We start from the raw sequence: 26,238 nt of genomic DNA, 5'->3' as shown, positions 1-26,238 counted from the left end.
ACGCCCGCGGACAGCCGGGCGAGGGGAAGCGGCAAGATGGCGGCTCCCAGGGCGGAGGCGTGGAGAAGCGTTGAGGGGGCTCGCGGGGCTAGGCGCGCCTGCGCCTGATAGGGGCGCTGCCTGAACCCTAGCCGAGCGCGCAGCGACCCCAGTCCCTCGCCGCGAGGCAGTGCGGGGGGATTCTTTTAGAGGCGCGCCAGGGACGTACCCGAGCGAGGGCTGGAGGGGCAGTGACATCACCCGACCCCGCCCCTCGCCCGACCGTCGCCGCCGCCATGTTTAGTTGTTACTTCTTCACACAAGATGGCGGCTCCCAGGGAGGAGGCATGAGCACCCTGCCGTTACCGCTCCTCATGCCGTACAGTTGCCACTTCGGGGCGTAACTCTGGCTCTTTGGAGCGGCTCCTGTGGGAAGGAGTTATAAGGCGGGAAGCGAGGATAGGACGTTTCCTTGAGTTTGGTTTGCAGTGGAAGAACTGACCCAAGAGGAAGAGAATAGGGGAGAAGGGGGAGCTAATCTCAAGATGGTGGCTCCCAGGGCGGCAGGCGCAGCCTGAGCAGCAGAGGCGGACTGAGGGGAGAGGTTTGAGACCTCACAAGCCGTACAGCGCAAGCCTCCGAACAGTCCCCGAGAACTCGAGTTCGTTCCACTGGCCTCCGGCGCGCCTCTATTCCTTACGAGTGTCGAGACTGTTTCGGGAGCGGCGACTGCACTAAGTGCTGGGAGGGGAAGCGGGACGGTCTCAAGATGGCGGCTCCCACAATTGTGGTCTGAGCACCGGTGGGGCTGGGACAACCGCGGCGCTTGTGGCTCCTTTCCACCCGCCCCGGAAGCCGGCCAGTGCTGGGGACTTGGGGGGTGTGGGAACCGGGCCGGGGCTCCGCCATTTCCGGCGGGTGAGGGCTACGATTGAGGAAGGGAGGAGAGAGAGGCGGCTCAAGATGGCGGCTCCCAGGGCCTCCCGCTCCAGCTTATAAGTAGGAGCGCCCGGACAAGTAGTCAGAGCGGCGAGACTCGACGGCCTCCAGCTTCTCTGGCCTAGGCGCTCGACAGTTTCGGGGTGCTCTTGAGGAGTCGGAGTGAGCGAGAAGGAGGGGAAGAGTCAAAGGGAAGGAGGATAGTTAAGATGGCGGCCTCCATGGAGCCGTCCACCGCTGTGTGAGGAACTGCTTCTCCGTGAGAGCTGCCTTAGACGAAAGGGGGTGTGTGGGAGGTGTTGGGGGGCTCCCTTCCCGCTTGGTGACTTTTTCCCCACCGTGCCCTTTCCTGGAACTATGGCTTCGGCCGTATCGCCCGCCAACTCTCAAGCGGTGCTCCTGCAGCCCCGCTGGAAGCGAGTGGTGGGCTGGTCGGGTCCAGTGCCCCGACCCCGTCACGGCCACCGCGCCGTGGCTATCAAGGAGCTCATCGTGGTGTTTGGCGGCGGCAACGAGGGGATAGTGGATGAACTGCACGTGTACAACACGGGTGAGTGCAAAGCCCGCTGGGTCTTCGGATCTTTCCCTCCTTCCATCTCCTCTTCTCTCCTCTTCTCTCTTCTTCTCTCCATCTCTTGCCGCTTCCTTTCCTCCCTCTATCACTTTCCTCACCTGTCTCCTTCTTTCCTCACCTTCTCTCTCTCTTCCTCCTCCTATTCCTCCCTTTTCCTCCTCACTGATCTGCTTTCTCCTCCCTTCCCCGACCCTTTGGTCCGCCCTGCCTCTGTTCTTTTCCCCGATCTTACAATCCCCGACTCTTCTGTTTTTGAGGGGGTTCTTTCATTATTGAAGAGGAACTGTCTAGTCCGGCTGGTGCGGGGGCGTCGCTAGCGGTGGTGACTTCAGACATACACCGTTACCCGGGCTGGCGGGCTGGCGGATGCGTCCTTTTGGCGCAGGCAGATTCCCACCCCCTCCTTCCCTCCCTCCCTTCTTCCTCCTGCGCCTGCTCATCTATTCATCGCTAGTGCTCATTCGGGAGATATGACAACTTCTGGGTTGCAGATGAGTTCTGTCTCGAGAAAAGGGGCAGAGTCGAGCAGCCTAATCCCGATTTCTGGGGGTTGTGTGCGTGGTGGGCAACCTTTCTCAGATAGTGCAGGAGCCTTGGGGAACCACAGGTCAGGCAGCATTGCCGTCGCCTCTTCTTGGCATTCACTTCTGCAATGCTTCTGTTCACACTACTGGTTTTCTTGGTCCTCGGGTGTAGGAGATAAATTCTAGTGATCCCTCACCCGGGTAGGTGGTCCCTTTCCCGACTCCTCTGTTCCCGAGAGCTTGAGGGGGTTAGCTGCTTCCCCCAAACCCAAGGCCCCATTCTTTCCTTGGGAGGAGCGGGATTGGATGGCAGACTGAACGCTGTGCTGCACCCTTCTTTGGGTATCACTGGCATGTGGCTGGCTTTCAGCCTTTTGCCAGGTGTCCTTGCTAGGTCTCTAGGACTTAGCAGCATCCTCCTGCAGCCCCCTTCCCTATGGTGGCCCCTTGGCCTGGTTTGCACACCTAGGGCCTTATTCTGAGTGAGCTGTTGAATGGCTGCTGGCCCCTAGCGCCTTGCCTTGTTTGGAAGGAGGGGCTGCTGTTTCTGTTCTGGTTGAGAGCTTCAGGGACTGGGGCATGGATAGGGAAAAGCACCCCCCCCCATCAGACAGTAGTCTTTTAGGAAGCTCTCCTCTGCCGCAGCAGGGAGGTGTGTCTCCTTTGGACATGGCCAGGGGCCATCTGCCAGCTCTTTCCCTCTTGTCATCATATCTAGCAAAGTCCTTTTGCGCCAGATCTACTTTTCCGGGGCTCTGCTGGTACCCGTATTGGGTCCTTGAGTCTGGGCACCTTCTCCAGTTTTGGGGTTGCTCTAGGGTGGAGAGCTGGCAGGCAGAGGGAGAAGTTGGTTGGAGTGGCAACGGTTGGAGGAGCTGGGTTCGTGGTTGGGTGCGTGCCCCCACCCCGCCCCCCGCCCCCCGCCCCCGGCCGCCTGCCCCATCCCAGGCAGAGTGCAGTTTTTTCTGAGCCTTGCAGGTTGTGGCCCCCAACTAACCCAGTTGACTTTCAAAGGCTGGTGGGTTGCAGTGACCCTTTGCATTCCGGGTCTCAGCACCTGTTGCCTCCAGCAAGGCCAGGCTGGTTGGTGGCACTCTGTGCCAACTCAGACAGCTGCGATAGCAGCAATTAGCCCAGTAAGGTAAAGGCTGAGGGGCATGGCTGTTTTTAGAGAGGCCATTGCCCTGAGCAGAACCTCAGCTCCTTGGACCGACTTTATTCTTGCAAGGCCTGGAGCAGGCTCCTTGGCAGGGAAATACCATTTTAGAAAGTAGGGCAGGGGCCTAATTAGCATCAGCTCCAAAGTCCACTTCTTCTTAGGGCCTCTGCATATTCTTTAGTTTGTTACAATGAACTGGTCTCTTTGGCCTTGATTTATTCCCAAACTGTAAGGACAGTAGTATACTAGTAGCTAGCCGGCCCTCCAAAGGGCTGTAGCCCCAGTTCCTCCAGGGGAGCACTTTGGAAATTGCCCTAAATGACTGCTTAGGTGACTTCCCAGGAGAGCGACTAGCGACCGAGCGACTAGCGACCCTACTCCCTGTTCATGAGTGTTTATGCTCCATCAAATACGGTCAAATAACGGAACGGGGCTCCCCCTGGCCTTTCCTGTAGGTGCAAGATTCTTGTGTTCTTTGAAGAGATGGGGCTTGGTGTTGCCCCTCTCCCACCAGTGGCGCCACAGATGTCTGTCATCCTTAGCTGTTGCCTCCACAGCTGCTTTCCTGCTTATCTTTGTTTTGTTTTAAATGAGGTCAGAGCATATTGTCCTTAGGCCTCTTCTCTTGCACTTTACCTTCTACAGGATTAGTGCTCAGAGACTTGCTGATCTAGAAGCATTCCCTGTTTGCCACTGAGATAAAAAGACTCCAGGGGGCCCATTCAGGGGGCGTGTAGGCGCCCTTGTACTTTGTGCTTGCACTTTGCTCCTTTGGTTAGCTCAACAGTCTAGGGATGACTGGGGGCTGAGGGGTGGTAAATGTGTGAGAAACTGCTTGTCTGCTGCTGTTGCTGCAGCCGCCATAGCACCTGTGGGACACTTGGCTGGTCTTTGGGAGGTCTTAGGGTGGTTACTGTCCTTGACCTGGGGGAATTTTATTTCAACCTAGCAAAGCGGATTACTCAGAGGACCTGGTGCTGTCAGGGTGGGGTGTGACCTGGTGAGGGGAGGGCAAAGCTGGTTGCCAAACCAGTCACCCAAGGCTAGTTGGCCTCAGTGGTTCTTTAAGGTCTGCCAACTGTTTCAACTGGAAGGAGCCTTGGAAAACATGTAGTAGAACTTCCTTGTTTTTTGCACATGAGGAAATTAGGGTCCAAGAGGGGAAGTGACAGGTCCAGGGTCACCCCACCAGCTGGTTTTGTACAGACCTTCATGGAGACTGCTATGTTATTTCTTCTTTCAGTTAACAAGCAGAGGCCACCACCTTGGAAATACCTCTCTGTTCTTTTGTTCCTGTAGCTAATTAGTTACTGAATTAAACTTGTTTCAAATCTGTTCCCCGCTCCTTCCCTCCTTCCGGGCCCTCTCTTCTCACATGGTTCTTGCAGTTACTTCCTGATTGGCCTTGTTAGTTTCATTTGTCGTGAAGTCCTGTTCACCCTTCGAGGCCTGGCTCCAAGGCCTCCAATGGCCACCTCTTCTGAGACCCCCCCCCCATAATTGCCCCTGCTCAGTGCAGACCTCTTTCCAGGTTGCTCTTCCCATTGCAGGAGGAGAGCACGGCAGCCTCCCCCCTGGACTCGACTCAGTACTCGAGCCGTGTCCTCTGTGCTCTGTGCCTCCCAGCACCCGGCACCGTGTCTGCCACACAGGAAGTGTCTCAGTGTGACAGAGAGAACAAAAAGGCAGCTGGTGCAACTTGACCATCCACCTACCCACTGTGTTGGGATGGATCTCTAGGTGGTGATATGTAGAGGTTGACAGGGTGGCAGCAACTACAGACAGAGTTGGCACAGCATGGACAGGGGTGGGGGGGTTCTAAAACCCATAGAAGCTGGGGTTTTAGTCTTGTTGAGGAGAAAGGAGGTGGAGTCATATTTCTGGGCAGCCCATGAAGGGTCCCAGGTGTGGGCAGCCTCCTTTCCTCAAATCCTGCTCCCAGCTGAGAGTGGTGACAAAACCAGAGCACATCAAGAATGAGGGACCCAGAGATTAGGTTACACGATGCTCTCCACTAGATGAGGTAGAGATACTATTAAGGGGTGACTACAAGCAGCTGTCGTATTTAAGAGATGGTTGTTTGTGCCATCTCGGGGGTGGAACTGGGACTGTGGATGAAATGAAGAGAGACAGTTGGCAATTTCATACCAGAAGCTGCACTGCCTGACAGAATGCTGCTGATGGGGGTGCAGAGGGCCTCTGCTCCTGCCTGGAGTGTTCTAGAATGAGATCAAGACCTCTTGGGTGCCATAGAATGAGCTGGTAATTGTGAGCTCTTAGGACATTCCGGGTTACTTGTAGCCTGGCAGCTGGGTCAGGGATCAGCGTGGCGGGAAAGCTGTGGGCTGATTCCATTTGCCCTGTTGTTTTGCCCCAGCTCTGAGTGATGGCCCCATAGCTATGTGTGGCAGCCACAAGAGTGCGAGGGTGAGCGAGGGTGGCCAGTGCTCCCTGTGCTTGGGGAGCAGAGGTGGGCGCCTAATGATCACTTTAAGTTGATGACGAGGTTCTTGTCTGTTTTGCCCTGTGACCTCAGGTAAGTCACTTCCCCTCCTGGGTTCTGTTCCTTTATCAGTTGAAGGACATTTGGCCGAGGTGATCTCAGAGGTTTCTGTCAGCTTTTATCCCACTGGCTTGGATGAGGTCCCTTTCAGGGACCATTACTTGCAGGGCGATTTGCCTCAGCATGAGAAGCTACTGGCTTTTCTTGGTGTGTGTTTGCACTAGGAACGAGAGCAAGGCAGTGGGGACCTGGGACCTGGGGTCTGGCTGCGTGTGCTTGGCAGGCAGTACAACATTGCATCTGTACTAGGAAAATGGCAGAGGAGGGGAGAGGAGGATTGGTGCTAGGCATCTCAAAGTCCCTGCAACTCAGCTGAACCACAGAGGGGACGGACAGCTTCTTCCAAACCAACCCGCGCAGTTGGGTAGTGGGCAGTGACAGAAAGGGCTCTGACTGTTTCTGGAGGTGCGCTGGTGGGGTTGTAGACGAGGGCAGGCCTTTTGGGTGAAGTGCATGTTGGGCCTTGGGGGTGATAACATGGGATTTGGGTTACCCAGCATACAGAAGAGGGGTCTGGGTCAGTGACCAATTGCATGTTTGGTGGAAGGTCAGGCAAGAAGCCGTGAGCAGCTGGGGCCTCCCAAGGCCCTCCCCACAGGACTAGCCTGAACCCCCCACTCAAGTCCCAGGAAGTGCTAAATTTACAGCCAAATCCCAATCCCTTTGCTTGCTCGTGATGACCAAAACAGATTAAGGGGCATGGAAACAAGCAGAGTTGAGTCTGAGCCCCAATTCGATTTTTGGAGCGAGTGTGGCATATCACCTACAAGGCAGTCCTTTAAATAACATGTGATGAAAGGGACTCCTCAAAAGAGAGGAGGACGTTTGCCCCATTACTTTTCCAGGAAGCCATGGCACCTCTGGTTCAAGGGGTGTTGAATGTGAGGACTCAGAAGAGAGGGCAAGTCATGAACGTCACAGAAGGCTGGACCACCAGGCTTGCTGCCTGGCTTCTCATTTACCCTCTTCCTTAGCGGCTTCCCCAGCCCACCCTCCAGCTAGAGGTGATGGACTTTGGGGAAGCTTCTGTGGCTGGCAGAGACGGAGGCTGCCGCAGAAACTCGAGTTACTGCTGCTACCTCTGGCGTTTGAGAGTGTTCTGGAGGGCTCTGGTGATGGCATAGGGAGAAGGTGGCTGTGGACCATAACCTAGGAGACACCAGCAGAGACTGTTCTTATGTATCCTCGCAACCCCTGCCCCCCACCAGCAGGCCAGGCTGTCTTGATTGGCTTCCTTCAGGTACCCTGAACCTGCAAGGAGGAAGGACACCAGCCAGTACCAGTCATTTTTTCAGCCACTTAAAGCTGCAGCCATGGGGCCACTGAGAGAGTATTTGGGTGTTAGAAGTTGCTCTGTGAAGACCCACCGAGCAGTAGGTGAAGGAAGTCAGTGGCCGTATCTCAGAAGCTGATGAATTACCTTGGTCAGTAGTGACTCCTGGCTTATTAAGGCAAACTGGATGAGAAACAGGGTGCTTGCAGGCTGTTTTGAAGTAGCCTCTGAGATCAAGGGCTTTTGAAGATGGCTGAGTTAGAGGACTGACACTTGAATGCTCAAAGGAGAAAGTCCCCGTATCCTTGGGGATAGAGTGACTGTGTCAGCCCCTCCTTTCTTGAGCCATACTTTGAATTTATTTGTTTGTTTGTTTGTTTGTTTGTTTAGAGAGGGGATAAGAGGGACAAAGAGAGAGAAACATCTATGTACAAGAGATACATCCATAGGATGCCTCTCGAGTGCCCCCAACTGGGGACCTGGCCCACAACCCAGGCATGTGCCCTGACCAGGAGTTAAAACTGGCGACCCTTTGGTTTGCAGGCCAGTGCTCATTCCACTGAGCCACACCAGCCAAGGCTTGGGCTGTATTTTGTCAGCCGGTGGATTTGGGGAGTAAGAGGTATGGGGACTCTGGTTCCAGGAGTTTCCCAATTGTTCTGACTTCTGCTTCCTTTTGTTTGCCAGCTACCAACCAGTGGTTCATCCCAGCTGTGAGAGGGGACATCCCCCCTGGGTGTGCAGCCTATGGCTTTGTGTGTGACGGGACTCGCCTGCTGGTGTTTGGTGGAATGGTAGAGTATGGGAAATACAGCAATGACCTCTACGAGCTCCAGGTAACAGCCCCTGGTGTGCTTCTTACAGTTGTAGCGGGGGGGTGGGATGGTGGGAATGAGTTGGTGAAGGGGCTGCTCAGGAGGCTGGCCAGCTCCTCCCTACATGACAGACAGCCAGGGCCCAGAAGATGGGCTCACCCCTGATCTAACCACCCGGTCTTGACTTTGCAGGCAAGTCGGTGGGAATGGAAGAGACTCAAAGCAAAGACGCCCAAAAATGGGCCCCCTCCATGTCCTCGGCTTGGGCACAGCTTCTCCCTTGTGGGCAACAAATGCTACCTGTTTGGAGGTTTGGCCAATGATAGTGAGGACCCCAAGAACAACATTCCGAGGTGAGGCCGTGTCCTCTTCATGTGGAATCCTACGCGCCAACTGACCTACCCGCCCCCCCCATGCCAAGTCCCTTTCCTTTGTGGAAAAAGAAGTGGCACTAGATGCCCTGTAAGGAGCTTTTTGGCTCTGAGGTCTCTAACCCTGAGGAGCAGACGTGGGGAAAGACAGGCCAGGAGGTCAAAACCCTCTTTGCTTCGGGCTGGTTCTACTCCTTGGATTCAGTTTAGAGCCAGCAATTTCTGAGGTTTCTGCTGCCTGAAGGGTTAGTGGTGGTTTTTATTTTTAGAGAGAGGGGAAGGGAGAGAGAAAGAGAGGGAGGGAAAAATCAATCACTTACCTCTCACACATACCCAACTGGGGACCTGGCCCGAAACCCAGGCGTGTGTTCTGACTGGGAATTGAACCAGCGACCTTTCGGTTTACAGGACGATGCCCAACCCACTGAGCCACACTGGTCAGGGCAGTAATGGTTATTTTTATTTTCCAAGACTGATGACCAAGGGCCTTCCTAAAGTCTGGAAGTAATACTAAGCTGGAGGCCCTGATATAATGCCCAGCTTTGCGCAGGGCAGCCCAGCATGCCCTGTCCTGCTGCTCCTCTTGGACTCATTCATGGTCATCCTTGGTAGCTTTTAGCAGCCCCTCCCTGGAAGCGAGTGTAGAAGAAGAAGTTGTTCATGTGACCATAGCCCCCTTTGTGTCCCAGGGAATCCACAATTCACCCATAAAAGCTGGTGAGCCCTCTGGCACGTGGAGTTGGGGCTAGCCATAACTGACCTTTTTTTTTCCAGGTACCTGAATGACTTATACATCCTAGAATTACGGCCAGGCTCCGGAGTGGTAGCCTGGGACATACCTATCACTTACGGCGTCTTGCCGCCACCACGGGAGTCGCACACTGCCGTAGTCTATACTGAGAAAGACAACAAGAAGTCCAAGCTGGTGATCTATGGAGGGATGAGTGGCTGCCGGCTGGGGGACCTCTGGACCCTGGATATTGGTAAGATGTGGGTGCAGCTTCTCTGGTAGCCTCAGAGCAAAGCTAGTCTGCTGGGTAGCCAGCATAGGGTGGTTGGGGTGGTGCTCACAGGGAGGAGGAGTCCTTGGTTCTCTGTCATTGGAAGGTGAGGGAGATACCCTGTTTGGGGCAGTCATCTTTGCCCTGAGCGTATGGCATTGCTTTTAGGAAAAGTTGGTCTGCCGGCTTGTAGGCCAACAAGAAGAACAAGCCTTTCTAAAATCGAATTGTCTAGCCCTAGCTGGTGTGGCTCAGTGGACTGAGTGCTGGCCTGCAAACCAAAATGTTGCTGGTTCAGTTCCCGGTTTAGGGCACATGTCTGGGTTGCAGGCCAGGTCCCCCACTGGGGGCGTGTGAGAGGCAACTGGTCGGTGTTTCTCTCTCTTTTCCCTCCCTTCCCATCCCATCTGAAAATAAGTAAATAAAATCTAAAAAGGGCGGGGATAAATTTAAAAAATGCAAAATAAAATTGAGTTGTCTAGATTAGGTGGCATTGGTCAGTGCCTGCCGATTCATGGGTGGTCAGGCTGTACCAGGAGTTGTACATCCTGGTGTGTTGAAGTCCAATGGGATCTTGAGCCCATGAAACTTCTGGGGGCTGCTTGGGCTGGTAACCAGTAGGGTGTCGGGAATGGTAGGAAAAAGTATGGATTTTTGACCCGAAGAAGGCTGAGGAGAGAAGGTGGCTGACAATGTATTTTTGGAGAGTGGATTAGGTCATTGTGGATACTCAAAAGAAATCGGTTTTTGTGAGTAGAATTCCCAGTGGCGCAATGCTTTCCCACACTCGGTCTGTAGATAGTGGAGGTGGTGTGTATGTGAGTGCATTTTGTGCATTTTGTGAAGAGCCGGACCCACAGTGACATGTCTCACGCTCCCTGCCCCTGCCCCAACACCAAGAGCAGTGCCAGCACATAGCAGGTCTTTGAAGAGACGTTAATCGCCAAGATTGTGAACACAGCTCGAGAAATGCCAGGACCTGACCCGCCGGCCTCCCATTGGCACAGGGAGGCCAGGCACAGAATTCTTGGACTGCATTGGCACCTACCTTCCAGAACATTTTCCGAGGCCAGGGAACTTCCTCTGGGTCAGAGGGCATGTTTCGGATCACTTGTGGCTAACTCCTTTCTCCATTGCTCTGCACAGAGACTCTGACGTGGAATAAGCCCAGTCTCAGTGGAGTAGCGCCTCTTCCTCGAAGTCTCCACTCGGCCACAACCATAGGCAACAAGTGAGTAGCTAGCCATTGCTTTGCTCTCCCTAGCCCCCTCCCTGCCCCCAAAGGCTCTCAGTTTTGTTCCAGTAATTCTGAGGAGGCCTCTTTCTGGCTGGACTAATATTCAGCAGCCCTTTGTGTTCATTACGACCCTAGGGAATAGAGGACAGACTCAGGGTAGAGGGGCACAGACCATTCTAGATTCTCTACGTATAAGCAGCTGGGTGTCTTTGTCAATTCCAAGGTCCCAAAGCGAATGTGAGAATGATGGGGACTGAGGCGAGCTTTAGGTAAGCTAAATAGTGGTTCCATGTAGTGGAGGTGACACAGTTCTTGTGAGGGCTGAGCCACCAAGCAGAAGAGGGCAACATCGGGAGCTTCGTGCGCCCTAGGGAACTCTCCTGGGGAGAGCTAGAGGACCAAGTGTGTTTAGAACTTTCTGGTTGGAAGAGGTGGCCTCTAGCTTGGCACCTCCTCTACAATCGTCTCCTACTCTTCCCTTCCTCGTCCCAGAATGTACGTGTTTGGTGGCTGGGTGCCTCTCGTCATGGATGACGTCAAAGTGGCCACACACGAGAAGGAGTGGAAGTGTACCAACACACTGGCTTGTCTCAACTTGGGTATGGCCTCCTCGGGCTTGGAGTGGCCTACGGAGGGCTGTGAAGGTTGGCCCTTCTTGGCCCCGAGAGCTGTGTGGGGTGTGCAGGGAGCAAAGCTTCTAAGGCCCGTGGCTCCGGAATTCATGAGAAGTAGCCACTGGTCAGAGTGTTCAGAGAGACCCCTCCTCCTCGTTTGATGAATAGGCTCATCTTGCACAAGGTCTGACATACAGAAGTACATAATCCTGTGGGTGCAGAGCCTCCCCTCCCTCCATTCTGCTTCTCAGGCAGCCACTTTGGTAGTTTCTCATCCCCCTTGCAGGGACTTCTCTGTAAATACAAGCATTGCCTAAAGGTTCCTTTAGAAACAAAATGGGAGCCTGCTCTACGCAGAGCCGCACCCGGCCTTTTCCATTTCCTCTATCTTGGAGACCACCCCATCCCTACATGCCAAGCGGCCTCATTCTTTTGAATTGCTATCCTGGTGCCGGAACCTGCACAGACACTGCTGCATGAGTATCCTTGCGTCGTTGTCACCCACGTGCCAAATGTATCTGAAGGGTGACAGCCTCAAGATAGAATTGTTGCCGAGCTGCCCTGCACGGTGGCTATGCCCGAGTAGACACCCCTAGCAGTGTCAGCACAGTAACTGTCAAACCTTTTGCTCTTCACCAAACCCAGTAAGTGATTAAGTCTTCCCACGGGCCATCCCCATCCCCCCTGCTCACCTTGAGCCCCGGCTACAACAGGCACTGAAATCAAACTGCCAGCACCTTATGGGTTAAGTTCGTACCTCTCTTATTTCAAGTGCAGTACTTTTTTTTTTAGATCTGTTATTTTTTTCATAACTTGCATTTCTCCTTGCCCGTCTCTTTCTATAAGATCTTGTGTAGTTTGATGGGCAAGAGGTGAAGCGTGCATTTCAGATAGTTTTCCCAGATCATAGTTCAGGGTTTAGCATTTTCTTGGTTTTTTTCTAACTTAGTGATCTTTGATGACTTCCTGGTTTTAATTCTCCATCCCTGACAGCAAAAGGGCGAAAGGGCTAGTAGGAGTTGCGGGATCCTCTGTCCCCTTGCTGACCTCCACCTCCCGCTCTCCCCAGATACCATGGCCTGGGAGACCATCCTGATGGACACACTGGAGGACAATATTCCCCGTGCCCGAGCTGGCCACTGCGCTGTAGCAATCAATACCCGCCTCTACATTTGGAGTGGGCGTGATGGCTACCGAAAGGCCTGGAACAACCAGGTCTGCTGCAAGGACCTGTGGTACCTAGAAACAGGTAAGGCCCACTGCAGGAGGCAGCCTTAGGGTCCGCCGCAGTGCAGCTGAGCCTGAGGGTGTAGCCTTCTCTCGCACTCACCCTTGAAGTCTCTATTTCCTCCTCGCTGACTGTGCTCTCTTACAGAAAAGCCACCACCTCCAGCCCGGGTACAGCTGGTACGAGCCAACACCAACTCCCTGGAGGTGAGCTGGGGGGCAGTGGCAACCGCCGACAGTTACCTTCTGCAGCTCCAGAAATATGACATTCCTGCCACGGCTGCTACTGCCACCTCCCCCACACCCAATCCAGTCCCGTCTGTGCCTACCAACCCTCCCAAGAGCCCTGCCCCTGCAGCAGCCGCGCCTGCTGTGCAGCCACTGACCCAAGTAGGCATCACACTCCTGCCCCAGGCTGCCGCCACGCCCCCGACCACCACCACCATCCAGGTGTTGCCACCGGTGCCTGGAAGCTCCATTTCTGTGCCCGCTGCAGCCAGGACTCAAGGTGAGCTGGGGCCCAGGCACCTGGCCCACCGGGAGAGGGCGTCCCTGAGTAAGGGCTGCTGAGCAGCATGCCCGCAATCATTAGTGCAGGCTCGTTAGAGCGCTAGTGGCGGGGGAGCAAACTCAACTCCTCCTGCGGAGGCGGTCACCGCAGGGTACTTGGAAGGGCCAGACAAGAAGCACCAGCAGTTCGTGTCTAAATGCTGAAGAATCCAACAGCGGCACTGTGGGGTGGGGGGCGCCTCTGCTCATGGCTACCCCCTTCTCTTCAGGTGTCCCTGCTGTTCTCAAAGTGACTGGTCCTCAGGCTACAACAGGAACCCCGTTGGTCACCATGCGACCTGCTAGCCAGGCTGGGAAAGCCCCTGTCACGGTGACCTCCCTTCCTGCAGGCGTTCGAATGGTTGTGCCTTCGCAGAGCGCTCAGGGCACGGTGAGGAGCCATTTTGAGATTGGGTTGGGTGGGGTGGGACTTGCCAGTGATTGATGGTGCCCTGACTGAGTTAGAATGTCACCCAGCTGCAGCACCAGGGCCTTTCTCGCCAGCAGAGCACTGATGAGGTGACCTTTCATTGCCAAGTTAATAAGAATGAACAAGTTAACGTCCCAGAAGGACCTTCTTGCCATCTGATCCCAAAGGCCTTTTTTTTTTCCTTTTTTTAAAAAATTTTATTTAATTTTAGAGAAAAGGGAAGGGAGGGAGAAAGAAAGGGAGAGAAACATTGATCGGCTGCCCCTCACGCACTGGGGAACTGGTGGCATGGCCCACAACCCACGCATGTGCCCTGACCTAGAATCGAACCAGCAACCTTTCAATGAGCAGGCCAGCAGCGCTCAATCCACTGAGCCACACAGGCCAGGGCCCAAGGGCCTTTGAAAATTTCTAAACACAAGATTTTTACAAAATTTTTATTTATTGATTTGAGGGAGAGATCAATTTGTGTTCTACTTATTGATGCATTCATTGGTTGATTCTTGTATGTGCCCTCACTGGGGATCAAACCCACAACCTTGGTGTATTGGGGTGATGCTCTAGCCAACTGAGGTACCTGGTCAGGCCTCTAAAGGCCTTATAAATGCGAACTTTCTTATGCTGAAGCCTGAGGGGAGAATCCTAAGGTGGGGAGGATGGTTGACCCAGGCCCATGAAGAGGGACCATCTCTGACTGGTCTTTAGAAAAGATCCAGAGCTGCTGACAAACTCCTGCCTTGGGTCCATGTGCCTGCTCAGTGGTAGAGTCCAGGTTTGGGGCCAGAAGAATTGAGGTGCTCCTGTGAGGAGCCCTGGGCGGGAAGGAAGCTCCCCGGTGAAGTCTGTGGAGCCAGTCCTCTGGTTCACGCTCCCTGTGAACACCACAGGTGATCGGCAGCAACCCACAGATGAGTGGGATGGCTGCGTTGGCCGCTGCAGCCGCTGCCACCCAGAAGATCCCTCCTTCCTCGGCGCCCACAGTGCTGAGTGTCCCAGCAGGCACCACCATTGTCAAAACTGTGGCTGTGACACCTGGCACTACCACCCTCCCTGCCACTGTGAAGGTGGCCTCCTCGCCAGTCATGGTGAGCATCCCTCGGGCCTGGTTCTGAGCCAATAGCCTTGGGGCTAGGGGCTTCTGGGCAGTAAGTATAATCTGACAGTGGTCGCTTCTCCAGGGCTTCAGACCAACCCAAGAGGCTGTTGGTCTATGATTGGTGCTTGCATTGGGCTCTGGAATAACCTTTCACCCCTAGGAGTGTCACAGCCTTAGGCTAGACCTGGGGTTGGGTTGTTCAGTCAACCAAACCAAGCTTTTCAGTCTGGCAAGGGGAAAGGGGAAGAGTTGGAGAAGGTGAGCCGACCTGTAGGCCTGCCGGGACCTCCCAGACAGAGGCTCCAGCTCTTGGTTCTAACCATCGCTTGTCTTTCTCCCCCCACCCAGGTGAGCAACCCGGCCACTCGTATGCTGAAAACTGCAGCTGCCCAGGTGGGGACATCCGTCTCCTCCGCTGCCAACACATCCACTCGCCCCATCATCACAGTGCACAAGTCTGGGACTGTGACTGTGGCCCAGCAAGCCCAGGTGGTGACTACAGTCGTGGGTGGGGTCACCAAGACCATCACTCTGGTGAAGAGCCCCATCTCTGTCCCAGGAGGCAGTGCTCTGGTGAGTGATGGGTGCCACCCTGCTGCACATGACAGCTGCCAGGCTCTGGTACTGTGCTGAGCCCGAGCCAGGAGAGCCCCAGCCCAGGCCGTGCCCTTGATTGGTTTCCGGATAACTCCCTGGTTCATCCTTTGCTTTTTAGATTTCCAATCTGGGCAAAGTGATGTCAGTGGTCCAGACCAAACCAGTTCAGACTTCGGCTGTCACAGGCCAGGCATCTACGGGCCCAGTGACTCAGATCATCCAGGTGAGCTTGTGGGTCCCAGACTCTGCAAGTCAAGCGAGCAGAACTTGCATCCCTACCTAGAGAAGATCCCTTGAAACACGCGTTGCACAGAAAGTCCTGCTGCTCGGTCCTGTCACCACGATCTTCAGAATAGTCCCAGTGCTGTTTGGGCTGCGGTGGAGAATAGTCAGACCAGTTTCCATCAGACTTTGTTTCCGTCCTGGCAGTGATGCCGGTCCGCCTCGCCCTCCTCCACCTATTTTCCCTTGCAGACCAAAGGGCCCCTGCCAGCCGGGACCATCCTGAAGCTGGTGACCTCAGCAGATGGCAAGCCCACCACCATCATCACCACCACGCAGGCCAGTGGGGCTGGGAGTAAGCCCACCATCCTGGGCATCAGCAGCGTGTCCCCCAGTACCACCAAGCCTGGCACAACCACCATCATCAAGACCATCCCCATGTCAGCCATAATCACGCAGGCGGGCGCCACAGGTAGTGGTTTCCCCTAGTGGGTGGGCACCAAATTGTCAGGAGGCTAATGCCAGACAGGCATAGAGGCCAGGGTCTGGCATGCTCTTGGTTTCTATTTGGTTTTTCCCCTCTTCTCCACCCTTGCCTTTTGTTTACGGTTCGTAGGGAGGTAGCAGAGTGCGGCTTTAATTGGCACTTCATCTTTGTAAGCGAGGGGCATCAGGAGTAACCACAGGAAGCGGGGTGTGGGAGCTAGCGCCAGCGGGGCTTCAGGAGCCCAGCCTGAAGCCAAGCTGCCCCTTCTCTGCCCTGCCTAGGTGTGACCAGCAGTCCTGGCATCAAGTCCCCTATTACCATTATTACCACGAAGGTTATGACTTCGGGAACTGGAGCACCCGCAAAAATCATCACTGCTGTCCCCAAAATTGCCACTGGCCACGGGCAGCAAGGAGTGACCCAGGTGAGGCGTGCCTGACCCTCTTTTCACCCTGTTGTCCAGTCCAATATCTGAGCAGGCCACATGTGTCCTGAGGGTCCTGGGAAGGGGGCATCATGGGGTCCGGCCAACCTGTGAGTGATATTGGGGACGGTTTCCACTGTGTTCCAGGTGGTACTGAAGGGGGCCCCCGGACAGCCAGGCACCATCCTACGCACTGTGCCCATGGGAGGTGTCCGCCTGGTCACCCCTGTCACTGTTTCTGCCGTCAAGCCGGCAGTCACCACGTTGGTTGTGAAGGGCACCACGGGTATGTAGCTGTTTCAAATATTCTTTCTGGGTCTTCCTCCAATACGGGGGTTGGGGGAAGGTGCAGGTACTCTCTCCGGAGCTTTCAGTTCCTGGTGGGAGCACTCTAGAAGCTCTAGAATTCCCAGTGCCCCCAGTCCTGTCCAGGGAGGGAGAGTGCTGGGAAAGAGGTACCAGCAGCAGGCCTCATCTAGATCCTGCCTCTCCCTGCCTGTAGGCGTCACAACCCTAGGCACGATGACAGGCACCGTTTCCACCAGCCTTGCTGGAGCTGGGGGCCACAGTACCAGCGCCTCTCTGGCCACACCCATCACCACCTTGGGCACCATTGCCACCCTGTCAAGCCAGGTGATCAACCCCACTGCCATCACTGTGTCGGCTGCTCAGACCACACTGACAGCGGCCAGTGGTCTTACCACCCCCACCATCACCATGCAGGTAAGGCAGGTGGGAGTGCACGTGGGGGCATGTCAGGGAGAGTGTGGGAGCCACAGCCTGAGGTGTCCGATCTCCCATTGTTCTGCTACCGTGGGCGCCCGGTGTAGCACCCATGGGATGTGTTCTCTCTTGCAGAGTCATAATTCTTTCTTCTTAAAGATTTGACTTACTTACTTTCAGAGAGAGGGGGAAAGGAGGGAGAAAGAGAGGGAGAGAAACCAGTGTGTGAGAGAAACATCCACCAGTTGCCTCTCACACGTGCTCCAACCAGGGACCTGGCCTGCAACCCAGGTGTGTGCCCTGACCGGGAATCGAACCAGTGACCTTTTGTTTTGCGGGATGCTCGACCAACTGAGCCATGCCGGTCAGGGCCAGAGTCATAATTCTTAATTACTAATAGTCTGTCGTTGAGACACATTTCGGTCATTTACAGTTTTTGAACATTAGGTTCTTTCTTTTTGTAATACAGACATTGTGACCATTTATCTTAATGTACATGCAGCATTTTCTTTCCTCGTATAGCTTAAGCTGAACTCCTGGAATTAGTGAAGCATCTGTTGCTGGCCTTTGTGTGGTGCAGGGTTCCTTTCCTAACCAGGGCTGGCCCCACCGAGGTCCTGTGGCCCTTGGGGCAGAGCAGCGCCTCTACTTTGGTCCCTGAGCAAGTTAGTGTCTTGTGATCAGAGGGTGGGCAGGAGCCAGGTCTGTAGTCTCAGCTGCTCTGGGTGACACTGGTAGGACATTGAGAAGGACAGACAGATGGGAAGTTGTGGCACTAACACTTCTGTCCGGTGTCTTTCCAGCCTGTCTCCCAGCCTACCCAAGTGACTCTGATCACGGCGCCCAGTGGGGTTGAGGCCCAGCCTGTACATGACCTCCCAGTGTCCATTCTGGCCTCGCCTACTACAGAACAGCCCACCGCCACTGTTACCATTGCTGACTCTGGCCAGGGTGATGTGCAGCCTGGCACCGTGACGCTGGTGTGCTCCAACCCACCCTGCGAGACCCATGAGACAGGCACCACCAACACAGCCACTACCACCGTCGTGGCTAACCTCGGAGGGCACTCGCAGCCAACCCAAATGCAGTTTGTCTGTGACAGGCAGGAGGTAGCCGCTTCTCTTGTGACCTCAACGGTAGGACAGCAGAATGGCAGTGTGGTGCGCGTCTGCTCCAACCCTCCATGTGAGACCCATGAGACAGGCACCACCAATACGGCCACCACTGCCACCTCCAACATGGCTGGGCAGCATGGTTGCTCCAACCCGCCCCGTGAGACCCACGAGACAGGCACCACCAGCACTGCCACCACTGCCATGTCAAACATCGGTGCTGGCCAGCAGCGAGACACCCGGCACACCTGTGTGGCCACCACCACCCCTGCTATGGTTCGGGTCAGTGCAGCTGCTGGGGCATCAGAGGGAGCCCTTGGTTCCATCAAGTCTTCATGCCAAACTCACCAGACCAGTGCAACCAGCACCACCATGACTGTGATGGCCAGCGGGGCCCTGTGCTCAGACAGCCCACTTCTTGGGCACGGCCTGGCGCTGGAGGCCGGAGGCCACAGCACTGCTTTTGCTCAGTTGGCCTCTACCAGCGGCCAAGTTCGGCCCAGCGGGCCGGGAGGCAAGGACAGCCCTGTAGCCGATCTGGGTCAGTTGGTGTCCATGGAGTATCAGCTGGAGGCACATCACACCCACACAACCAACACCCCCACCACAGCCCTCTCCACAATGTATACTGGGGAGCCTGGCGAGATGCAGGGGATCCCCATACTTGCATATGAGAGCTCACCAAGCTCTGCTGCGACTGTGACAGCCCTGGAGGCGCTGCTGTGCCCCTCGGCCACCGTGACCCAAGTCTGCTCTAATCCACCGTGTGAGACCCATGAGACGGGCACCACCAACACAGCCACTACCTCGAATGCATGCAACGCCCAGCAAGTCTGCTCCAATCCACCCTGCGAGACCCATGAGACGGGCACCACCCATACACCCACCACTGCCACTTCTGGTGGGGGTGCAGGCCATCCTGAGGGGGGACAGCAGGTCCCTGCTAGCCGCCCCTGTGAGACCCACCAAACCACTTCCACTGGCACCACCATGTCGGTCAGCGTGGGGGCCCTGCTCCCTGACAGCACCCCCTCCCTCAGGACCCTGGAGTCCGGGCTAGAGGGGGCAGCACCGCCCACCATTGCTCCCCAGACCAGCGCTTCATTGCTGGCTCCTTTCCCAACACAGAGGGTGTGCTCCAATCCCCCCTGTGAGACACATGAGACAGGCACCACACACACGGCCACCACCGTCACCTCCAACATGAGCTCAAATCAAGGTGAGTGGCGGCCAGCCTGGCATCTGTGGTCTCCTGGAACCCAAAGTTCAAAGGGTGGGGGAAGTGGTGGCTAAAAGATCTATCTAGCTAGTGCCTAGCAGATTCTGTGGGGCTCAGTTGACCTGCAGGGTAGGGGTGGCCCTCCTGGCAACTTCGTCCTCTAGTGGCAAAGCTGGGCAGAGGCCCTGGGGCTCCTATCCAGCCTCGCCCCTAGGCCCCTGCTGGCTGAGTGACTATCTCCCTGCTTTGCCTGCTTCCCCACAGATCCCCCACCAGCTGCCAGTGACCAAGGAGAAGAGACCACCCAGGGCGAGAGTGTGAACATCACCAGCTCCAGTGCCATTATGACAACTGTGTCCTCCACGCTGACACGGGCTGTGACTACCGTGACACAATCCACACCAGTCCCTGGCCCCTCTGTGCCGGTAAGAGGCCGAGAAGGATCCTGCTTCCCTTTGTGCCTTTGGCCCATGCTGTTCTGGAGTCGGACACTGGGTGTCACTCTTGTACCAGGCACAGTGCTGCTCCTGGTCCCTTTTCCAGATTGTCAAAGAGCAGCTTCCTGCCAGGATTGGGCAAGAGGCAGGAACCCCCAGTCCCATGGCTTGCTCTTTCACTGTAGCCTGTAAGAGTGACAAGGCGGTTATCTGAGTGCCCCTTTTTGACTGGACGGAGAGGCTTCTCTGAGGATGGGTTAAAATTGGCCAGCAGTTCTCAAAGGTCTTTCCTCTTGCCACACCCTTGCTGCTTGGTGATCCAGTGACCCCCTCCCCGTTTAGTAGGGTTATGTTGGTCCGTTGAGAATGGGAACCCAGGTCCACAAGGAAAGATGGAGGCTACCTGGTTCCGGCCTCTCTTTCCTCCCCTCTGACAGGGGCTTCTCTCCCTTTCTAGAAGATCTCATCAGTGACTGAGACTACCCCAGGGGCTCTGACCACCGAAGTCCCCATCCCGGCCACGATAACAGTGACCATAGCCAACACAGAAACTTCTGACATGCCCTTCTCTGCTGTTGACATCCTGCAGCCCCCAGAGGAGCTCCAGGCCTCCCCAGGGCCTCGCCAGCAGCTGCCGCCGCAGCAACTCCTGCAGCCCGCCTCCACGCCCCTGATGGGGGAGTCCACCGAGGTCCTGTCAGCCTCGCAGACCTCTGAGCTCCAGGCCGCTGTGGATCTGAGCAGTACAGGGGACCCATCCTCAGGCCAGGAGCCTGCCAACTCAGCCATGGTGGCCACTGTGGTGGTCCAGCCACCTCCACCCACACAGTCTGAAGTAGACCAGTTGTCACTTCCCCAAGAGCTGATGGCCGAGGCCCAGGCAGGCACTACCACCCTCATGGTAACAGGGCTCACCCCTGAGGAGCTGGCGGTGACTGCTGCAGCTGAAGCGGCGGCCCAGGCTGCGGCCACGGAGGAAGCCCAGGCCCTGGCCATCCAGGCTGTGCTCCAGGCCGCACAGCAGGCTGTCATGGGTAGGTGCAGGGGATGAGTAGCTCACCACACCGAGGTGAAGGCCAGACAAGCACCCCAAAGGGAAGGCGACAGGCCCCTTGGGAGGAGCGAGGAAACGGGGTTTTGGAGCCTCCCTGCTGGTGAGCAGCCAAGAGAAGAGGAGGCCTATTCCCTGCCACGTAGCGTGGGTCAGATGTGATGGAGGACGGGCACGGTGGCTGGGCTGGGCACCCAGGAAGGGGGCAGGACTCCTTGGGTGGGGAACGGCAGGGTAGAGGTAGGCCAAGAAATAAGGTTGGTGAGACAGGCTTTCAGGGTGTGTGTTCCTTGGCACTGCCCATAGTGCTGAGTGGGATCCTGGAGGGGACGTTGGGAAGCTAGGCATAGGCTCTCCCTGGCTGGCGTCCCTTTTGAGTAGTAGTTTTCTTCGTCCTGGAGCAGGCAGTGGGGAGCCCATGGACACGTCCGAGGCGGCGGGAGCCGTGACACAAGCGGAGCTGGGCCACCTGTCAGCTGAGGGCCAGGAGGGCCAGGCCACCACCATCCCCATCGTACTGACGCAGCAAGAACTGGCCGCCCTGGTGCAGCAGCAGCAGCAGCTGCAGGAGGCACAGGCCCAGCAGCAGCACCACCACCTTCCCACGGAGGCCCTGGCTCCTGCCGACAGCCTCAATGACCCGACCATTGAGAGCAACTGCCTCAGCGAGCTGGCTGGGGCTGTCCCCAGCACTGTGGCCCTGCTGCCCTCCACAGCCACTGAGAGTAAGCAGAGCCCAGCCTGGCCACGTGCCCATTTCCTATAGCGTTGTCCTCAGGGAACTCAGTTGACTGGGGAGAGGCTTAGTGGGTGTCTGGGTCTCTCGATGCGCGGATGGGGTGTGGCTTGGTCCGAGGCAGGGACCTCCCGCGCAGAAGCCACGTGTCTCAGATCTTTCCCACTTACTCCTTTCCTCCCAGGCCTGGCTCCCTCCAACACGTTTGTGGCCCCCCAGCCAGTCGTGGGATCCAGTCCCGCTAAGCTGCAGGCTGCTGCTACCCTGACTGAGGTGGCTAATGGCATTGAGTCCTTGGGCGTGGTGAGTCTGGTCTGATGGGGCTTCTGGGTTCCCTGCCTCTGGATCCTGAAGGCTGAGGGCCTGATCTCTTCTCTTCTGTCTTCCAGAAGCCAGACCTACCACCCCCACCCAGTAAAGCTCCAGTGAAGAAAGAGAATCAGTGGTTTGATGTGGGGGTTATTAAGGGCACTAATGTAATGGTGACACACTATTTCCTGCCACCAGATGATTCTGTCTCATCTGATGTAAGTGTCCCCAGGAGTTGATGTCTTCAGGTGGGTCGAGCCTGGCCATGAGGCCCATACGAAGGCTCGAGGAAACTTCTGAAGCTCCCCAGGGATGCCCTCCACCTCAGGGCCAGCCCCAGGACGGCCACGTGCAGAGCTTTCCCCGGCACGCCCTCTGCCTGCTCCCCTTGAAGCAGTGAAGACACTTGGTTCCCCTCCTGTGAACAGGATGCCATTATTCCCTCCTCCCCTTCCCTCTCCCATGTGGACCTCCACGGTCCCCAGGTTGGAAAAAAGGTTCTGCCTGCTCCAGTTGGGTTTATGTCACTTTTCTTCTCTCCCTCTTCCTATTCTCCGGCTTTTTTACCCAGGACGACTCGGGCACTGTTCCAGACTATAACCAGCTGAAGAAGCATGAACTGCAGCCTGGCACAGCCTATAAGTTTCGTGTTGCTGGGATCAATGCCTGTGGCCGGGGGCCCTTCAGCGAGATCTCAGCCTTTAAGACGTGTCTGCCTGGTTTCCCAGGGGCCCCCTGTGCCATTAAAATCAGCAAAGTGAGTCTTGCTGTGGGGCTGCCGCTGGGCCCGGCGGGGTGACTCAGGAGGGGCCGCAGGATGTGGGCAGAGTCGGCCAGGTCTGGGTGAAACTTCACTCTTCGCACTGTCACCAGTTGCTGGGCTGACAAGGGCAAGTTCCTTCCTGTCCCCGGCCTCATTCTTCCCCCCTGACAGGGCAGCTGATGTTCAGTGAGTATCCACTCACTACATGTCGTGTTCCACGTGTTTTTTTATCTAATTCTTAGGCTATCCTGAGGAGGTCTGGGACTTGTTAGCCCCATTTTCCCCAAGAGGAAACCGAGGCACCAAGAGGCTGACAAATCATTAGGTGTCAGATTGGGTGTAGGAAGGCTGTATTTTATGTCCCTGTTCATTTTATTTTGCCATTACGTACACAAAAGCTGCCCTCCAGATGGAGGCGGATGAGGCCATCTCTCCAGAGCTCCTTGGGCTCTGCCGTGAGATAAGCCCCTTGTGTGAGGAGGAGTGGGGAAGTGCGAGCGGTCGGGTCTGGAAGTGGCGTAGTGGTTTCCACACACGCAGGGTCGGGTACAGTCACAAAGGCTGAAGATAGCACAACTCGCTCTTGCCACCTTGGTTCTAGAGTCCAGATGGTGCTCACCTCACTTGGGAACCGCCCTCTGTGACCTCCGGCAAGATCGTTGAGTACTCGGTGTACCTGGCTATCCAGAGCTCACAGGCCGGCGGCGAGGCCAAGAGCTCAGCCCCAGCCCAGCTGGCCTTCATGCGGGTGTACTGTGGGCCCAGCCCCTCCTGCCTCGTGCAGTCCTCCAGTCTCTCCAACGCCCACATCGACTATACAACCAAACCCGCCATCATCTTCCGCATCGCCGCCCGCAATGAGAAGGGCTATGGCCCAGCCACCCAAGTGAGGTGGTTGCAAGGTACGTGTCATCCACAGGGCTGCCTGGGCAGCCTCTGGGGAGGGGAGGTTGGTGAGTGGAAGCCCCTGGCAAGCAGCGGGGGATGGGATGGCCTAGGGTACCGTGGAGGTGTCTTGCGGGGTGCACCATGCTTCATCTGAGGATGCAGGGAAAGTTTCCCATGGGGCATTTGAGGTGAGATGGTGTAGAAAGGACTAGAGGAGCCTGAAGTAGGGGGCACGGGGTGAGGCTGGAGCTCAGTGGACATGGTACAGGGTGGGGGTGGAGGCCCCAGGCTGCCCTGCCAGATTACGAGTTAGTTCCTACAAGGCTGACCAAGGAGGACAATGAGGGCCTCTAACCTGAGTCCAAGGCCACCCTTCAGGGTGGCACACTGGTGGCCAGAACCACGGGAAGTGCACCCACCGGGGGGGGGGGGCGTCACATTCAGCTGGTCGCGAGGCAGGGCTGAGGCTGTGGGCGAAGGGGTGGATACGGGTGTGTTCTCGGCCTGGGGATGGCTGTGTGACTGAAGTTATGTGACCCACCTTGCTGTGTCACTCAGTTCTTCCTTTTTCCTTTTAGAAACCAGTAAAGACACCCCTGGCACCAAGCCAGCCAACAAGCGGCCCATGTCCTCTCCGGAAATGTAAGTGGGAATCTCCTTTTGGGAACCTTCTGGGACTGAGGGTGGATGGCTCCTGGAATGAAGGAACAGTGGGAATAGTAGGGGATTCCACTTCCTGGATGATTTGCAGGCCGGGGGGTGGGGGGGGTGCTTAACTGGGTGTGCACCTCCATTGCATACCAGCCAGAAACCCGCAGGGAGTCTGCAGTGTTAGTGTTGTCAGGAGCCACGCTAACATTTTCCCCTTTTCCTAACATTTTCCCAGGAAAACTGCTCCAAAGAAATCTAAGGCAGATGGTCAGTGAGAGGCAGCTGGCTTGCACCTGGATTCCTCTCCCGACCCCCACCCCTGCTTCAGGAACATCGCCTGCCAGGGCCCTACCTGCCCATCCCGCCCACCTGGCGCTCACACCCTCCCAAGCTACTGGCCACCATTCATTCTCTCTCCTTTCTTGTCTGTTTATAAAATAATCTCAAGAAAGCACATTTTACCATTGCTGTTGGGTGGAAGCAGAGGCAGGTCTGGAAGAGCAGCAAGCAAAGATGAGCAGTGCGCCTGCCCCCTGAGTCCAGAGGCCCTGAAGGAGAGACACAGAAACTTAGAGCAAAGATGCAAAAGAAGTGGAGGCATGCACCTCCTCATCCTGCTAGCTTCTTGCTGTTTGTCACCCTTGGCTCTAGAGGGCAGTCGGAGGCGTAGTTGAGGGGACACTTAAGCCAGGGAAAGGCCACCCCTCAATCCCCCTCCCCTGCTCTGCTCCTAGGAGCAAGAGAGGCTTTGCGGGGCACCCTGTTCTGGGTGTGTCTGATTTTATTTTCTTCCCTTTGCTTTTCCTGCCACTTAACAGCCCACCCTCAACTTACCCGTCCCATCTCTCATGATCCCACCGGAAGCTTATATTTTCTCAGAGGCCTTCTTATCTACTCCAGCTCCTCTCCCTTTCCGTCTTCTTTCCCATTTAAAACAAGAGAAGAAAAAGGGGGAGAAGGGGCTCCCATGGTGGCCTGAGCAGTGTTCTGTGAAAACCTCCCGACTCCCAATGGGGCTTACAGAGGCCCCCTCCCCCGCAAGCCTGGCTTCGGGCCCCCGGGTCAGGGCTAGGGGCCACATCACCAACTGCTGCATTTGTTGTATTTTTTTAAGTTGAAATTGAAGTTAACATTTTTATTGTAATTTTAGCCTTAGCGTGTGGGGTTTTGTCCCTTTTTTGTTAGCCATGTACAGAATGTGTTATCTTTTTTCTTTTTTTTCTTTCCTTTTTTTTTTAAAAAAAATTCTCTCCTTGGCTAAGCCTTGGCAGGGATCGTTTTGGAGGAAAAGCTGGGAGCAGCCAGGGCAGGAGAGGAGGCGTGGGTGGAATCCCCCTTGTGGACCTGGCATCTGCCGCCCAGCTCAATTTCCTCTTGTTGGCCTCTGCCCTCTGCCTGTCCCTGGGCCTCTGGGACAAAGGAGGGGTGAGCTGTCAGACTTGACTCCCCATGGGCTCCGCATCTCACCACAGGATTGAGCTTGAAAGCCTGAGAGCCTAAAGTCAGGTTTCTGAGGACAGCCCAGAAGCAGTGGGTCCTCCTGGTCCTGGTTCACAGTTCTCAACACCCCCCGCCCCCAGGTTCCTTCCTTGGCACACATAGCTGGCTTAGAGTATCCGACACACTTCATCGCAGCTTCCTGTAGGCAAAGTTGGAAGGAAAAGGTGAGGTGGGGGCAAGAAGGGGGACCTTTTTCAGAGGTAGTCTGAGAGGCTGAGTGTATAGCTTCACCCAGGAGGGAGCCTGGGGGTGCAGGAGGCCAACAGCACCACCCCCTTGGTCTACGAATGTGCAGCAGCCTCCCCCAGCTGTGCGGTCCTAGGATCAGACTTGGGGCTCTGCTTTTGAAGTGGCTAATACGCCACTTTGTGCCCCACACCTAAGCTTTAGGCAAGGAGCGAGGCTTATAAACAGGTCACCCAAGATTGAAAATGAGTGGCCCGTCTTCCCAGACACCCTTCTCCAAGTCTGCCCTGGAGACCAGCTGTGGCTTCACCACCACCACCACTTGGCTCCTTCTGGGGCCTCTGGTTTGTTGTATTATAGTATATTTCGCTGTGGAAAATGTCATGTTTAGTCACCTTGGAGCCCACTCGCCTGGTCCCATTGTTTCCCTGTTCCTTGTCCCAAGCGCCCTTTAATTTCTCTTATTTCTAAGAACAGTACATCCGTTCATCTATTGTAGAGTAACCCCTGTGACTCAATATTACCATAGTGCAATGTCGTTTTGTGCTATTTTGAACAATTAAAAGACTTTTTTTGAAATAA

At 55.8% G+C, this 26,238-nt stretch overlaps 1 protein-coding gene across 6 annotated transcripts; it reads left to right on the top strand.

Moving 5' to 3' along the window:
• Positions 1 to 303: 303 nt before the first annotated feature.
• Positions 304 to 26,238, top strand: HCFC1 (host cell factor C1). 6 transcript variants are annotated; one of them, XM_037056942.1, is made up of 26 exons: positions 304 to 1,468; positions 7,699 to 7,847; positions 8,019 to 8,179; positions 8,972 to 9,180; positions 10,345 to 10,429; positions 10,928 to 11,034; positions 12,119 to 12,298; positions 12,425 to 12,784; positions 13,056 to 13,216; positions 14,143 to 14,340; positions 14,700 to 14,924; positions 15,067 to 15,171; positions 15,423 to 15,642; positions 15,939 to 16,081; positions 16,229 to 16,367; positions 16,584 to 16,804; positions 17,608 to 19,135; positions 19,400 to 19,560; positions 20,033 to 20,606; positions 21,025 to 21,348; positions 21,544 to 21,662; positions 21,749 to 21,886; positions 22,240 to 22,425; positions 23,033 to 23,333; positions 23,898 to 23,961; positions 24,206 to 26,238. In XM_037056942.1, the coding sequence occupies exons 1-26, from the start codon at positions 1,276 to 1,278 to the stop codon at positions 24,243 to 24,245; spliced, it is 6,291 nt and encodes a 2,096-aa protein (XP_036912837.1). In that variant the 5' UTR covers positions 304 to 1,275; the 3' UTR covers positions 24,246 to 26,238. The 6 variants fall into 6 exon arrangements, with proteins under 6 accessions (XP_036912837.1, XP_036912839.1, XP_036912838.1 ...); XM_037056944.1 differs by having other exon boundaries at positions 305 to 1,468; positions 20,162 to 20,606; positions 21,028 to 21,348; XM_037056943.1 differs by having other exon boundaries at positions 305 to 1,468; positions 20,162 to 20,606.

The sequence above is a fragment of the Sturnira hondurensis genome, unplaced genomic scaffold (genome assembly GCF_014824575.4).
Source record: "Sturnira hondurensis isolate 20B ecotype Veracruz unplaced genomic scaffold, ASM1482457v3 Scaffold0009229, whole genome shotgun sequence".
Classification (NCBI taxonomy): domain Eukaryota; kingdom Metazoa; phylum Chordata; class Mammalia; order Chiroptera; family Phyllostomidae; genus Sturnira; species Sturnira hondurensis.
The sequence above is the reverse complement of the archived record's forward strand: the minus strand, read 5'-3'. Positions and strand labels throughout refer to the sequence as shown.